This window comes from Corvus kubaryi, unplaced genomic scaffold (genome assembly GCF_017639235.1).
Source record: "Corvus kubaryi isolate FWS band 111438036 unplaced genomic scaffold, C.kubaryi_AGA036_p1.0 75, whole genome shotgun sequence".
In the NCBI taxonomy this organism is placed as follows: Eukaryota; Metazoa; Chordata; class Aves; order Passeriformes; family Corvidae; genus Corvus; species Corvus kubaryi.
This window is the reverse complement of record NW_024582062.1, coordinates 1,569,248-1,583,561: the sequence shown is the minus strand read 5'-3', so window position 1 is coordinate 1,583,561 and position 14,314 is coordinate 1,569,248. Positions and strand designations below refer to the sequence as shown.

The following is a 14,314-nucleotide window of genomic DNA, read 5'->3' as shown; positions in this document are numbered from 1 at the left end:
CTGTCTGCACATGCCAGAGACTCCTCTTGGCAGCACGATGCGCAGGGCCTGGGAGCTGCCCTGTTCCGAAATACTCCCAGAGTATAGCTGGGACTGGCACAAAGCCCATCCCTGGGATGGGCCTGCCAGGCTGTCCCTTGTGGCATGCTGGTGTCTGGATGCCATCCCTGTACGCCCAGCACGTTCAGCACTGCTGGCCCCTCCAGAGTTGTGGCTGGGCTGCTCTCGGGGAGGCTGAGCCTGCCTGTGGTGTCCTCGAGAGAGGCATCCCTGAGCTGGCACTGATCAGATGGTTGCTGGGTAAGTCAGGGCCAAGTAAGGCAGTGAAAGCCTCAGGAATGGGAAATAAGGGGGGAACCTTGGTGCTTTCCCCCTTAGAAACAGAGAGAGCTGAAATGAAACAGGTGTTGGGTGACCAGCACTTCATTCTCAGCAGGTTGCCGTGGGAGGAGGTAGCTGCTAATTTCCATGTGACCCGAAATTGCAGTTCATAATCCAAACAGTGGCAGTGCTGGATTCTCAATTATACCCAATTAAGGTGTGACTTCATTAGTGTTCCCTAACTTTAGTGCACTTTAATTCATTAAACTCTTTTTCTTCTGCTCTGTAAGTGGTCGCCCTTCAGGAAACTGTAGAGGGAGATGAAGTGTCCCAAGGAGTGCGTGTTTGAGTATCTGTATATAGATTTATAGATTTACAGATGTATAGGTCTTTCTGTATCCTGTGGGTGGGGTTTGGGTGGTTGCCCAGAGTAGCAGCCCTGGGGAGCACAGAGGGGATCTGGGGTGACTGGTGTGGCTCACAGTGATGCAGGTACATCCAAGGTGTCCCATCGTGCTGTGCCCTGATGCCCTGATGCCCTCACTTACCCAGTGGTGATGCCATTAACACTGACCCTCACAGGTTGGATTAATAATGCATCTTGCTCTTCCAGTCCCCATTACTTTGTGGTTTTTGCATCCCACGCATTCTGTGTTGTGTCAATCATTTGCCCAGTTTGCAGTTTGTTCAGGGCTCTGGGCTGGTTTTCCAGCCTGTCTGAGCCTCACTCGGAAATGCCTTCTGTCATGTTCAAGTGGCACCTTCACACTGCTCGCTTCCAGGTCATTGGTAAATATGAAGCAATAAAGGAAATATAAAAGGAGTTCGACCAGGAATCCCCATCTGTCTGGGGCTGCAAAGCTCCTGGATGTCAAAATTGCCTCTCCAGAACTTTAAAGGCTTAAAACCAGAGAAGAGCAGAGTAATTCTGAAACACATCCCTTTCTTTGATCTGCAAGATTTTAATTATTTTAGAGGTATATATTTTTAAACTAATATGAAATTATCCCACTCCTGGGGATGTGAAGCGCAGCCTGGCACAAGTGTTCAGGGTCCCCTTTCGGCAGCTGGATTTGGGCTGCCTGAGCAGAGGGAGGGCTGTTTTCATCCTGCTGTCAATGTGCCTTGACAGAGCGTTAAAGTCAATATTACCCCAAAAATGTTCTGCTTTCATAACAGGCAATTTTGTTGGTGTTGAAAATGCTTTGTTTGATTTCGGGAGCCATTCATTACAGGATCAGGGCTTCAAAGTGAAGCCAATTAGTTATAGAGCTGTTTTTAAAAAGCTTTTTCCAAACACCAGCTTGAAGGTTAGAATGTGGTGAATGGGGAGCCTATGCTGGGGTGGCCCCACTGTGGTGTCAGGTACCACTGGGGCCACATCCCCCTCGCTGAGGCCAGCTCCTGGCGGGAGCAGAAAGCTGCAGCCACGCTACGTGTGGTGGCTCGCCCCCTTTCCTATATTTAGTAAGAAATGCATCAGCATCCCTTTTACTCCCTGAATTCCCTCTGGGAATGGAGCTGGTAAATAGCTGTCTCACTAAAAATAACATCTGCAGCAGCCACTAGCAGCCACGTTCCCTTCCCTGGCTGAGCACAGAGCCAAAGGGCTCCCGCCCTGGGAGCAGATGTTGGGATTTATGATTATTTAAAAAAAACAACCAAAAATCAACCACTTAGAAATATAAAGAGCATGAAATTGCCTGTGATGCTTAACCTTTGGAAAGCAGCATCCATGCTCTCTGTCGGCTCTTTTCTGTGAGAAAGGACACAGCAGCCCCAGCACAGCCTGTAGCAATGTTCCGTGTTGCTGGCAGTCCAGAGGTCACAGGAGTGACATGGCATTGGCTCTGCCTTTCACCAGCCTTCTGGTCAACCCCTTTCCAAGGAGAAATGCAGGGAATCCGGGACAGTTTGGGCAGTTTGCTGGTCTGGCACTGCTCAGAATGGGAAATGGCTTTTTCACACAAGCAACATCCTTTTTTCTGGTCATTTTTTTTCCCTTGTCCTTTTTTTTAAAATGTATTTTCTCAAAAGCGAGGATTAACTAAACTTTCAGAAGTCTGAAAATAACTCACAAAGAATTTACAGTTCCCTCATGCTGCTCTGTTTTTATGGTTGTTTCCTTTCAGTGCCAACACATATGATAATTCCAGGTCAGAGGGGCAGTTTCCACAGATGGGAGCCAGCTGGCAACTGCCAACCACTCTGAGGGCAGATCTGCTGTGCCCCACAGGCCACAGGCCCTGGTTAATTGTCATGGCTGGATCCTGATGTGGGGCAGAAATATTTCCCCTTTCATGCCCCCATGGAAGAGAGGATGGTTTGATGACAGCTGTGAGCGTCATGAGTTCACTGGAGCTGATCAGCACTTGGGAGCTGCCTCCAGAAACTGGGCTTGTTCCCGATTTTGTGAAGAATCCATCAAAGTGACCCTGAGATCAGCTCATTTGGTTAAAGCATGCTGTGAATAATGCCAGGCTCACAGGCTCAATCCCCGGTGGGTCATACAGTTATGAATTTGATTTGATGATCCTTGTGGGTCTCTTCCAACTCAGAATATTCTGTGACTCTGAATTTACCAGGGAAGATTTGGGGAGGAAAACCCCCCCCCCAAAAACCCTCACCAAAACCAACCAATCCAGCAGCAGCAGCCAGGAGCTGGGAACATCAGAACGACTGGCTTGGGCCTGAGCTGGGCCTGGGACAGAACCACTCTCTGAGGTGTCAGAGTCATCTCCCGCAGAACAGTGCAGAGCGTCCTGGCTTTCAGAAGCTCTATGGCTTCTGAATAATGAACAATTAATTATATAAATAGCTGAATAATGCTTTTTCTGGCTGCTTCTGCTTGTTTACTCTTGTATTTGATATTGGTCCTTCCATTTAGATTTTTTATTTCAGTGGAGCAGCATGAGGTTAGGGACTCCTGTACAGGTCGGTCAGGCAATGTGCCTCCAGGAAAGACAGCCAGAAGCCATGAGCCTCTCATAGGCTGTGGTTCTTTTGGCATCTTGAATGCTTAAAACCTCTTCGTGAATTGTACTGGTGCTGCACAGGTTCATTCCAAACACTGAGTTTTCATCAGCCTGGCCATGCTTGGGTACAGGGCTGTGCTGTGCGGCTCAAGGCTCTGCCATGTTCTCTGTTCACGAATGCAAAACATGAACAATTCTTATAGGAATGATGATAATGAGTAGCATTGGTAATTTTTTTTAATGCTAAATGTTGTTTGCACAATGATACAGGACACTTGTGTGGTATTGACAGAGCTGGGAGAGCCTTCAGTGTAAACAATGGGAAACGAATAAACCCGTTCAGTAATGACTTCAGGTGCAGCAGCTCCTCTGTTCAACTGGATCTTCAGGAAAAGAGATTCTTGTGCTTGGGCCGAAGTGCGATTGATGGAGCATGGAAGCAGCAGCATCCAGGACGGACTCCCTTTTGCACTAATTAAGATGTGAGACTGAGGTGGTGGCATGATAGCAGAGCATTGGTCGAACCAGTAAAAATGTCCCAGGCCCTGCTGTTCCTGGATTCCCCTGCTATTCCCAGATTTCTGTGCTTTGTGGCTCTCAGTCTGACCAGCAGCATCATTTGAATGTAGCTTTTATCATGATTGAATATGTATCTTTTAAGAAGGATTTTAATTCTGTTTGAAATAAGAAAATGCCATAAATCAGCAATAGAATATTTTAACATTTGCAGTTTTAAATGAATTCCTGGTGAGAGTCTCTTAAGCCAGATTTATATCTGACTCTGCATTGAGCTGTTGTTACGCAGGAGTGAAAAACTCTGACAGAATTAGGCATAATGCAAAAACATGCTGAAAAGACAGTTCTGCAGGACTGTGGCACATAATAATGTCAGGGCATATGGGAGTGAGGAATATGCATGAAGGGGCAATTTCTAGGGATATTGCCCTTTTAATGATCGTTGTGTTGGAAGGGCTTTGGAAGGGCTTGCTGCTGTCTCCGTGCAAGAGAAAGGGAATGGAGCAGGCACTGGTGTTCTCACCTCGTTGGGCCCAGCGGCCCCGCTGCCGAGATCGGGGCTGGTGTGTCCCCCTCCAGCGGGAGGGATCGGCCGGGCTGTGGGGAGGTCACGGCATGGGCAGCTTCACAGGGGATCTGCTCCATTCCCCGTCTTGCAGTTGGACTTTGCCACTTGGAGGAGAGCTGCAGAAAATTCCATGTTCCTCTTGGTTTCTGTGGGAGTTGAGAGCAGGGCAGCATCTCTGGTGGCGCATGCCCACTCTGGAGCAGGGGAATGTGCTTCGGCATCTTCAAGCCACGTGAGTGTTTGAATTGTGTAAAATAATTGAGGTTTTTGCTATTATGCTGTAATTAATGCATTGTAAACACAGGGATCTTAGTGAATTTTTTTTTTTCCCCACTGCATATTTGCCTTTTTCAGGCTGCAGAGGACAAGTGAACTGAACCAGCAGTGCCAGCAGGATGCCAGTGTTCATGGTTCTTTAAATCACAGGGTTTAGTCCAAGGTCATTTCAAAGAAAAAAAAAAAAATCACATAATGACCTATGGGTGTTTTCCAGTAACTCAAGATTGGGCATTATTTGTTACTGCTCTGTTTTACTAACTGTCCCTCAGTGTGGGGCCTAAATGGAAGATAAAATCCATCCTAATCCTATTAGGCACAGACTGATGCGAGGGCTGACTTTGCTCTTACTTGTGACTGAGTGGTTCAGGGCAGCCATGGCTAGGGGGGTTGTGCCCAAGTGTGCTCTTGCTGTTCTGAAGACCCACTGCGTGTCTCAGTTTGCTCTTGTCTGTGGGTTTGGCAGGTGAAGGAGCTGAGCAGATCTCATTCAGCTCCGGTGCCTGTTAGTCACTACTTGTGCTCTTGATTGGGGTTTTTTTCCTTCTCCTTTTCATGTGTTCTAGAGCAAATTATTTCATGTCCAAATCTAGTTTTTTCATACCAGGTTTAACCCTGAAAATAAAGTGTTTGAGTTGGCCATTTGCTACTTTTCTTTTTTTCCCTTTGTTTACTTTTCCCCCTTTCTTCTGCCCCTCTCTGTAAGTTTGCAGCTGTTTTTTTGTTGAGCCCAGGCTGCCATGGGTTTCACCCTTGCGCTTCTTTAACCCCAGGAGTGTGTCTGAGCTGCTCCAGCCCTGGAATCTGAGGACAGACAGCTCTCCTGACGGTGCTGGGTGCGCGAGGCCCCAGCAGTGCTGCGGAACACCGTCGCAGTCAAGTGACTTGATCAACCATCACAGCTCAGGATTCCTAAATGTCACCCTATAATATCTAATTAAGGTTGCAGTTTGAAGGCATCATGTACTTTAATTGAAAACTGTAGAGTAATCTATTCCTTTTTTTTCCTGTTAAATTAATAGTGTGGACCTTTAGCAGATGGTTGGTGAGACACCATTATTAATGAAAACATCCCCCCTCCTGCGATCCCGCCGCTTACTGCCATGCAGGGAACCAAGGCGAGCATCTCCCAAACCGCAGGCATTTCCCACTCGGTGGCTTTAGTGTCCTGTGGCATCAGACAGTGCTGCCAGGGCTGCCCTCAGGCCTTTTCCTCTAGAGATGAGCTCAGCCAGGCTGGCTGGGCAAGAGGGACAGCAACAGCCAGTGGGCTGTGGGCTGTCTCCTGCTCTCTGCAAACCAAGGGAAGGCAACGTTTTGGGCCCCAAAATGGTGGATTTTTCATCCATGAGGGTAACAGACCAGGGGTCTGGCTTAAGCTAGTCTGTGGTATTTTCACAGGTATGAATAAATGCCTCTTCACTTGGCAGGAAATTCATGGCATGAGTTGGAAAACCAAATCCATGCAAGTCTGTCCTGACACGTGCTCTGGCTGGGCAGCCCTGGGCAACCTCTGACCCCTAGTCACAGCTTGTGCTGCTGATGCAGATTGTCAGCAAAACAGCAGAAATATTTGAGCTTTATCCCCTTCTCAGCCTCAGCATAGTCAGATCAATGTTTCTGCTTTGAGAAGTTGTGGACAGGTAACGCCTCAAGACCAAACCAAGTCCTGCCTGCAATGGCAGTGAAACATTTTGGTGTAGGAGTGTTTTGTTGCTGACAGGTGTTGTCAGCCCGCAGTCACCTTCCTGTCCCTGCTGGACACTTGCGGGCTTGCTTTGCCCTTCTCCTGCTCCTTGTTTCACCCAGCTCATGAGCAGTATCCCTCTGATAGTGTTGCTGGTTTAGGCCAAACAACCGGACAAATGCAATGGGATTGGGATTTTTGTTTCCGTGATGCCGAACAAGGTGGTGTGAGCCCGCTCTGTGTGGTGTTTGGAGCAGTTTGTAGTTGCGATATTCAGGATATTAATGGCTTTGAGAGCAGGGATGGGTAGAAAATGAAAATGGCTCAATCCCAGCTGAGAAGATGGTCCATAGTCAACATGCATTTTGATTTTCATTTCAGAGCAGAAGGATGATAAGGAAGTGATGGGCTGGAATTTGTCTTTATAGCAGAGAGGATGTGGTGAATTCCTAAGAGAATAAACGTGCTTGCTTAAGAGATCGCAGCTTTATTAGCTCTGTGGTCTAAATCTAGGGATGAGTACAAACTCTTCTGCTTTCTCCTAACTCATGCATAGATTCAGGCTTATTAATTCGGGTGTGTATAATTCATACGAAGTAATAACTTGAAATTCAGACTGTTTTTTTTTTAAATGAATTACATGTTGCTTTGAGACCAGATGGTGACCAGAGATGCTTGACCCAGGGAATCCTTCAATCCTTCTCCCTTGCAGTTTCTCTTTTTCTATTGAGAGGTCAGGTGGGAATTGTTGATAACCTTGTGATGATGCAGGATGACCTGGAGGGGGTTGATCTGGGAGGAAGGAGCTAGCGCTCAATCTGTGGCTTTAGGGAACCCATTGATTGTCAGTTTCGGAGTTTTTTATTACTTAATCTTTTTCTTCCAAAAAAATGTGTGTGTTCACTGCAAACACCAGCTCAGAGCAGAGCTGGCAGCTTTCCTGTGTGCACGATGGGTCATGGGCCTCTCTGACACCACCGGTGTCGGATCCCTGCCCGTCGGTCTGTTCTGTGCTTTGTGGCCATGTCCTCTCCAGCTCCTGTGCACGAAGACGAGCAGCTTTGCAGCAGCTGCTGGGCAGCACTGAGTGCTCTGAGTGAGCTTCTTCTGCCCTGCTGTCCCTGTCCCTGCACCACTGGCTGCGGCGCTGCCACTCGTCCTCACCGTGGCAGCTGGGACATGGCGGGTGAGATCAGGTCGCCCATGTGCCACAGCTCTGGGCCGTTAACGTGCTGACATTAAATATTGAAGTGTCTGAGGAGCTGCAGTCACGTAGCATTGGGTGGGGAGCGTGTGGTGGCTCTGCCATGGTGCCTGAGCTGGGAACAGCAGGCTGAGCGGTGCCACAACTGGCATGAGGCTGAGGGAGCAATGGGAACATCCTTGGTGGCAGTTGTCTGGAGACGGTGGAGCTGCGTGTGTCCTGTCTCACGCAGCTTGCTGGGCTTCCCAGCTGGTGGCTCCCTGGTGCCAAACAAACAGGGAAGTGCCAAATAAAAATAAATGCACACTTAGATAAAATGCTTTCAGCCCGAGCAACCAAGTCTAAACTAAACCGCAGAATTATCTGACCAAGTTTAGGATAAAGCATAACTCGAGTGATTTGAATGTTCAGTAATCTCACTGCTTTATGGGTGATTCCCTGAGCTGGTCAGTCAAGCCTGTTTTTCTCAGCAATGTCCTGTGGGTGTTTGGCTCAGTCCTGCAGGCGCTGTCGGGATTGGCCGACACACTCAGAAGTGGAGCTGGATCCACACAGCTTTCAGTGGTTCACCCTTTCCCAGCAGTGCTTGCTCATTTTATGCTGACGCTAATTTCAAAGCTGGGATAGAGGGGATGTGGGTCTGGGTGGGACATCCTGGTTCAGGGGCTGCTTCCCATGGTGTGTGGTGCCCTTGCCCATGGAGATTAACTTGGGTGGCCTTGGGGTCCACCTAGTGCCACCTGGCCTGAGTGGTGCTGCGGGAGGACAGAGCGTTTGTGTTGCATGCACGCATCCGTTGATTTCTGTCGCTTGCTGTGCAATCACAGAGGAGTCAGGACCAGCCAGGGTTTCAGAGCCGGCTCTGTCTCATCTGACCTTGCTGGTGCCATGCTGCCTTTTGTTTGTAGTCTCGGGCAAGAAGCAATGGGAAAAGGGTTTGATAGGAGACAAAAGCAAACAATAGCCTTGCTCCAAAGAGACGATGAATGGGATGTAATTGGATTTTTTTGTGAGGACATTGATTTGACCCTGTGAGACACAGAAAGAATCATTAGGGGAATTAACACGCATTAAAATGCAGGGTTTTATCAGAGGGCTTTTATTGTGCCATAGTTTTGTTTTTAATTATTTAATGACTTTGTGTCTTCTGGTGATAAATCTATTTCTTCCCTGTTTTTTCAAACGGAAAAAGGGTGTTGGTGTGACAGCAGGGTGCTCAACCCATGCAGCTGCTGAGCCCCAGCCCTTCGTCAGCAGCCCTGCCCGTGCCCCACCATGCTGACAGGGAGCCACTGGGCAGAGGCATCTCCTGGAAACTTCTGATCAACCACCAGTGCTGGGCTGAGCACTTTCCTCTGCACAGCTTACACAAAGTTGTAGTTACAGAAAGCAGAACATACAAGGAATGGGGTTTAAGTGGGTTTGGCAGCAGAGAAGCACGTCCTCCTTCCCCAGTGTGTATCTGTGGCACTGACTGGCAGCTTGGCCTTTCCTCTGCCCAAACGTGAGCAGGCTGGGCCAGGCCAGCAGCGTGGAAACCCATGTTCTGCCTCACGTGGGAGCCTCTCGTTGCTGCAGCTCCTCCAGTTGGTGACGGTTTGGGATTAGGATTTCCCATGTGCCTGGCATGGGCCATCAGGAAGGAACAGAGTGAATGAGCCGTGGGTAAGGCTGAGTTCCTTCACATGAAATGCTTTGGGTTTCTGTGCCATAGCAATGTATTTGTTCAGCCACAAAAGTTAAACATGGCTTATTTCTCCTTACAGCAGTTGATTTTTAGTAGGAATAGGCAAAATCCCAGACTAATCTGAATCCCCCAAACTGTCTCGGCATTGAAGGGGTTGGTTTCTGTAAATGCCTGCTTGCCTGGTGCTGGGGAGGATGTGCAGGGAGCTCTCGAGTGTTCCTCAGTCTCTCTAGAGCTCATCTTGCTGTACAGCATGAGGTGAAACTGGTTCGTAGCATAGTGAGCTGAGGACACATAATGTGGGATGGGTTGGGAATAGAGCTCTGCTGATTGCAGCACTTTTGGTGGAATTACTGCACTGGCTTTAAAATACCCCAGAGATATTTTTTCATATTTTCTGAAGAATTTTAGTTACAGAGTTCTTTGGTGGTTTTGGCCTGTTGGGAATCTGGGGTTAGACCTTTTTGGCCATGCAGCGTCCAGATTTCAGCACTTGGATCTGATTCAGCTGCAGCTGCTATGAAAGTGTGAGGATTGGGAAAGGTCATCAGTGTCGGTGGTGGAGGTCTGCATTGGCTTACTTTGATACTGAATTTTATTCAGCCATTAGCCATTAGCCAGAAATTAAAAAGAGGAGTGTTTGGAGCTTTGTGCCACTGCTTCATCATCTGCTTGTATGGGGATCCCTTAAACCTGCAGAGACTGGCTTGGGAAACAAGGGGTGCATCGATGGATTCCAGGAGAATTTATTTGCAGTGTAAACATGTTGGTCAGGAGTCATTAATATGACATTCACACAGCTCTAATAAAGTACATAACACGGAGATCTGGCACCGCCGCAATGCCCAGAGGACATTAAGTATGAGTCTTAAAACCAAGAGTATTGGAAACAAGATATTTTTACGTCTCGTTTGGGAGTAATATAATTGCATTTTGTGGCTCTAGCAGATGCTTGGGCCAGCTGGTTGGAGAGCATTGTGGGGGTTTTTAGCTTTGGTACTGTAAGCGACAGCCCTTATATAGAGCTAGCTAAAAAAAAAATAATAAAAATCCTTCTCCTGGTGGAAAGCCCTGGTGCTGGCGTGTGTTCTGCTCTTGGGAGGTACAGCCTGGGGACACTTCTGCTGCGGTGGCTGTGGAGATGATACTGCACCTGGTTTGGGGGTCTGATTTGAGGCATTTGTACATTGAAGGCAGCTTCACTGACCTCACTTGTGCAGCTTTTGTTATTCAGGTCCCTCTGAGAGGGCCGGGAGGCAATTTCTGGAAGACAACCATCAACCCCCTACATTTTTCTGAGTATATCGGAGGGGCTTATTTTCAGCACAGTCGCAGGAATCTGTGGCCATCTCTAGATGTCGGGACACTGCTGGTATGGTGACAGTTGCCACCTTGCGACCACCCCGGGTTTGTACTCAGGAAACGGAAGAAGGTCTGTCCCGCGTTCCTCAGGCCTGTTTACAGGCGCTGTCGTGAATTATCTCGCCGGCGCCGATAATTTCCTGCAAACAAATCAGTTCTGATCTGGAAGTAATCGCCCGTATCATTCCTGCAAGTGGGAGCAATGACTTACGTTGATGTCACCCGCTGGCTTTTTATGGCAACGATTAATAATTCAGTAATTCTCTCTGCAGTGATGCTGTTCTATTTATAAATATTTCATTTAGCTCCCCGTGTCCATATTGTCGCTACCCTCCCCTTTGCTTCCTGACGTCACGCCGGGCTTGCGGTGATGCCGTGGTCACCACAGTTACCAGCAAATTCTCTGTGCTGGAAAATGTTAATGCCTTTCCTCATTTGCAACTCTTCATTGTCCTGTTTAAGCCTGGCCTTGGTGGCGTGGATGTGAACATTTACCGAGCGCGCTCTGTCAGTCAAAACCTGATTTCAGCTGCAGCCTGGCCTGGGGTAGGCGGCTCCGTGTCTCTGTTATAAAACTTTCCAGTTCCCAACACAGCCATGCAAGTAACTCTGTTTTCTTTCTGCATTTCTCTTTCAGGAAATTGCAGCTTATTTAATAACGTTTGAAAAGCATGAGGAGTGGCTAACAACCTCCCCCAAAACCAGGTAATGTTCTCCTGCTCAGCACATTGACTCTCTCGCGCTGATGACTTGACTCACTGATCAATGCCTTGACCACCAAGTGGAAACTCCCAGTCATGTTTGATGGCTTGTGACACCAAACTCTCATTAATTGCCTTAATGAGCATTTTATTGAATGAAATCAGATTGATTAAAAATGGAACAGCTACAGTCTTGGCAGGTTAAAGTTTTAACCCGATTGCTCAGGATTTAATTGTATCCGTTCAGATGAGCGGATCTGAAGCCTCTGAGCAAGGTCGCGGGCTATTTATCTTGACAGAGCTCCCTTGCCTCTAACTTTAAATAAATAAAAAAGCACCAGCCCCACCATGTGCTGCCTGTTCACAGGCAGGCATGGGGATTGTTTGTGTTCTGGTGTTTCCCTTGGTGGGGTTAAGTGTTTGATGGTGAGGAGGTCCCAAAAAGCTGCATTAACAGACATGTTTGCAGTTTATTATTCAGTAAATGTCATGTCTTCTTCGTGCTGCCATAAATGTTTAACTTCTCGCTCCCCTGGGAACCCAGACGTGGAGTTTTGGCTGTGGATGTTTTCCTGCTGTTTCAGCTATGTTCTGGCTCCATACTAACGCAGAGAACGACTCTTGCTTTCTGGTCTTGCTGGGCTTTTGCTGTTTTTCTTTTTCCCAATCCACCCCTTTCCTATTGCAGAGGGCTGGGTCATTGGAGGGAGCCTGCTGGGACCCAGGTGAGAGAAAAGCTTATTCTGGCATCCTGCATCCCAGCACCATCCATTGCAGGGGCCAGTGCCGCAGGTGCCCGGAGCAGCGTGCTCCACGTTTGGCATCACCTCCTGCTGCCATGAGCAGGGACAGAGGTCACAGTGGGACACAGGGAGCGGTGCCATCCTAACAAACAGCACAGATTGATTCCAGGTGTTCCACAGCACCCAGCTGAGGAGAGGATGGACGTGGAGGCCTTCTCTGCACCTCTGCAGTGCAGCTGCAGGTGGGGCGTACAGAGGAACTGCTTTCCATGAAACATGGGGAAAAAAGAGCTGTGTTGTTTTACTTCTTGGGTTTTTTTCCTCCCAGACTGTATATTTTTGTGACATCTGTAAGTAATGCATTTGCTTGTCGTATTAAAATGTGTAGCACCGGGGAAGGAGATGTGGCAAAGCCAATTGCTTTCTCAGTGGTTCTCCAAGACCTGGAGCTGCCACTCCAGGTGGTGGAAGGGCCCTGAATGGATCTTTCCTGCCGGTGGCAGCTGTGAGGCTCTCCTTGGCTGCAGAACAGCAGGTAATTCAGTTAATAATAGGGAAGTTCTTTTCTGGGTTGGTAATCTCAGTTTCAGAATTAATTCAAAACAATTTCTGGCTGAGCCTTTGCCAGAGAAGCCTTTTAAGGGGTCAGAAAACACATTAACTAGTCTGGCGCTGCATCGTATCATTAAAGATACGAGATTATAAATGTTTTTGTAGCACCATCTTATGATCTTAAGAGTTTGGTTTGCTAAAGGCAATGCATGAAAACAATTTTCTGATTAACATATCCTTACCTTCCTCTTGTGTGTTTACACTTGGAAGAAAGAATGTCCCAGGAGAAGGAAAGTTGTGACAGGAGTTCAAGGTCCTTCTGAAATTGTTGAGTTAGTTTTCTATTTTTTTTTTTTTTAATATAAAAATTAATTGGAAGAGTTAAATGCTGAGTTGCTACAATCAGGGCTCCTGGTATTACAGAATTAATGACATTGATTTGGCACTGAACTGGAACACTCCCCGTTCTTTGTTTGCTGCTGTGAGTGCTACTAATTTCATCTCACAAAATTAATAAAAATTAATTGCACCACTGACACACACGGAGTTTCCTAATACGATGATGTATAGTGTGCTCTGAGGAGCCGCTGCTGGATGGATGCCGTGGGGGCTCCGGGCACGGCTGGACGGTGCCCGTGGGAGCTGGTGCTGCTGCAGCTGTCGGCAGAGGGTTGATATTGGTGACGGGGTTTTGGTGCTGCCCAGCTCAGCCACCGTCGAAGGAACTGCTGCAGATGGTCAGGCCAGGCTGGGCTGTGATGCCTCCTCACAGGTCACTGAGCTGAGGCAGAGGGTGGCAATGAGGGACAAGCTGGTTTAGAGCCAAGCTTGCTGTTCTGAATGTTTTCATCTCTTTCCTGAACAGAGGTTCCCATGTTTACAGCGCAGTTGGGTATTGCTTTAGTCGTGGACATAGAGGGGGAGCCTTCTTGCCATTGTGGTGGCCTTGAAGGAGCTATGACAAACCATTGGAAAGTCCCTAAAATAACTTTTTTATGAAACTTCTTGTTGAATGACTCCAGTTGATTGAATACGCTGATATAAATGTACTGGAGCATTATTACAATAGTCTTTTGAGCACTCCAGTTGATCAACATAAATTAGTGAGTACACCTTGCAAGCATCGACCTTTAGGCTCCCTTGGAATGGTGTTTGGTTACTTGATGATGTGCTGGGTAATCCGCAGCGGGTGTTCCGTCAGCGGGGCGGGGGAAGCGTTCTGCTAATGCAGCAGGGCCAAGTGTCTGACATTTCCAAGTTTAAATGCAAATCACGATGACAAAAAAAAAATTACTTGACATTTATATATCAAGTAGAACTTAATTATTATTTATTTTGGAATTTCAATGACAAAGTTAATTTTCTGAGTCCAGAAACATCCTGCCAGAGGAAGATGCGTTGCTTCTCTGTTTCCAGGTGCCTTCTGTCATTAGCATTTGCACAGTATTTTAACAATATTCTTGAGTGATCCGAGGTGGCTTCACTACTTCACAAGTGGGCCTCAGGCAATGGAAAAGCCTTGGCTGTGCCCAGAAGCTGCAAGGTCAGTTTTCCAGATGAGAATGTGGTTCAGCTGTGTTCCTGCTCCTTCCTGCTTCATGTCTTGGAAAGAACACGAGGGGATTGCTGGGGGACCAGCCCTGCTCCATGGCGAGAGCATGATGGGTGCAGTCCCTGGAGTCTCTCCACCTCCTGTCTGGCTGCCCGTTGCCCAGGAAGCAC

General features: G+C 47.8%; 1 protein-coding gene across 11 annotated transcripts in view; it reads left to right on the top strand.

Annotated features, from left to right (window-relative positions):
* Window positions 1–14,314, top strand: part of CAMTA1 (calmodulin binding transcription activator 1) — a 231,678-nt gene that overhangs the window by 47,410 nt on the left and 169,954 nt on the right. For all 11 annotated transcript variants that reach the window (XM_042051368.1, XM_042051360.1, XM_042051362.1 and 8 more), the window contains one exon: window positions 11,234–11,301. In XM_042051368.1, coding sequence (XP_041907302.1) covers window positions 11,234–11,301 — 68 coding nt within the window. The remainder of the gene's footprint in view (window positions 1–11,233; window positions 11,302–14,314) is intronic.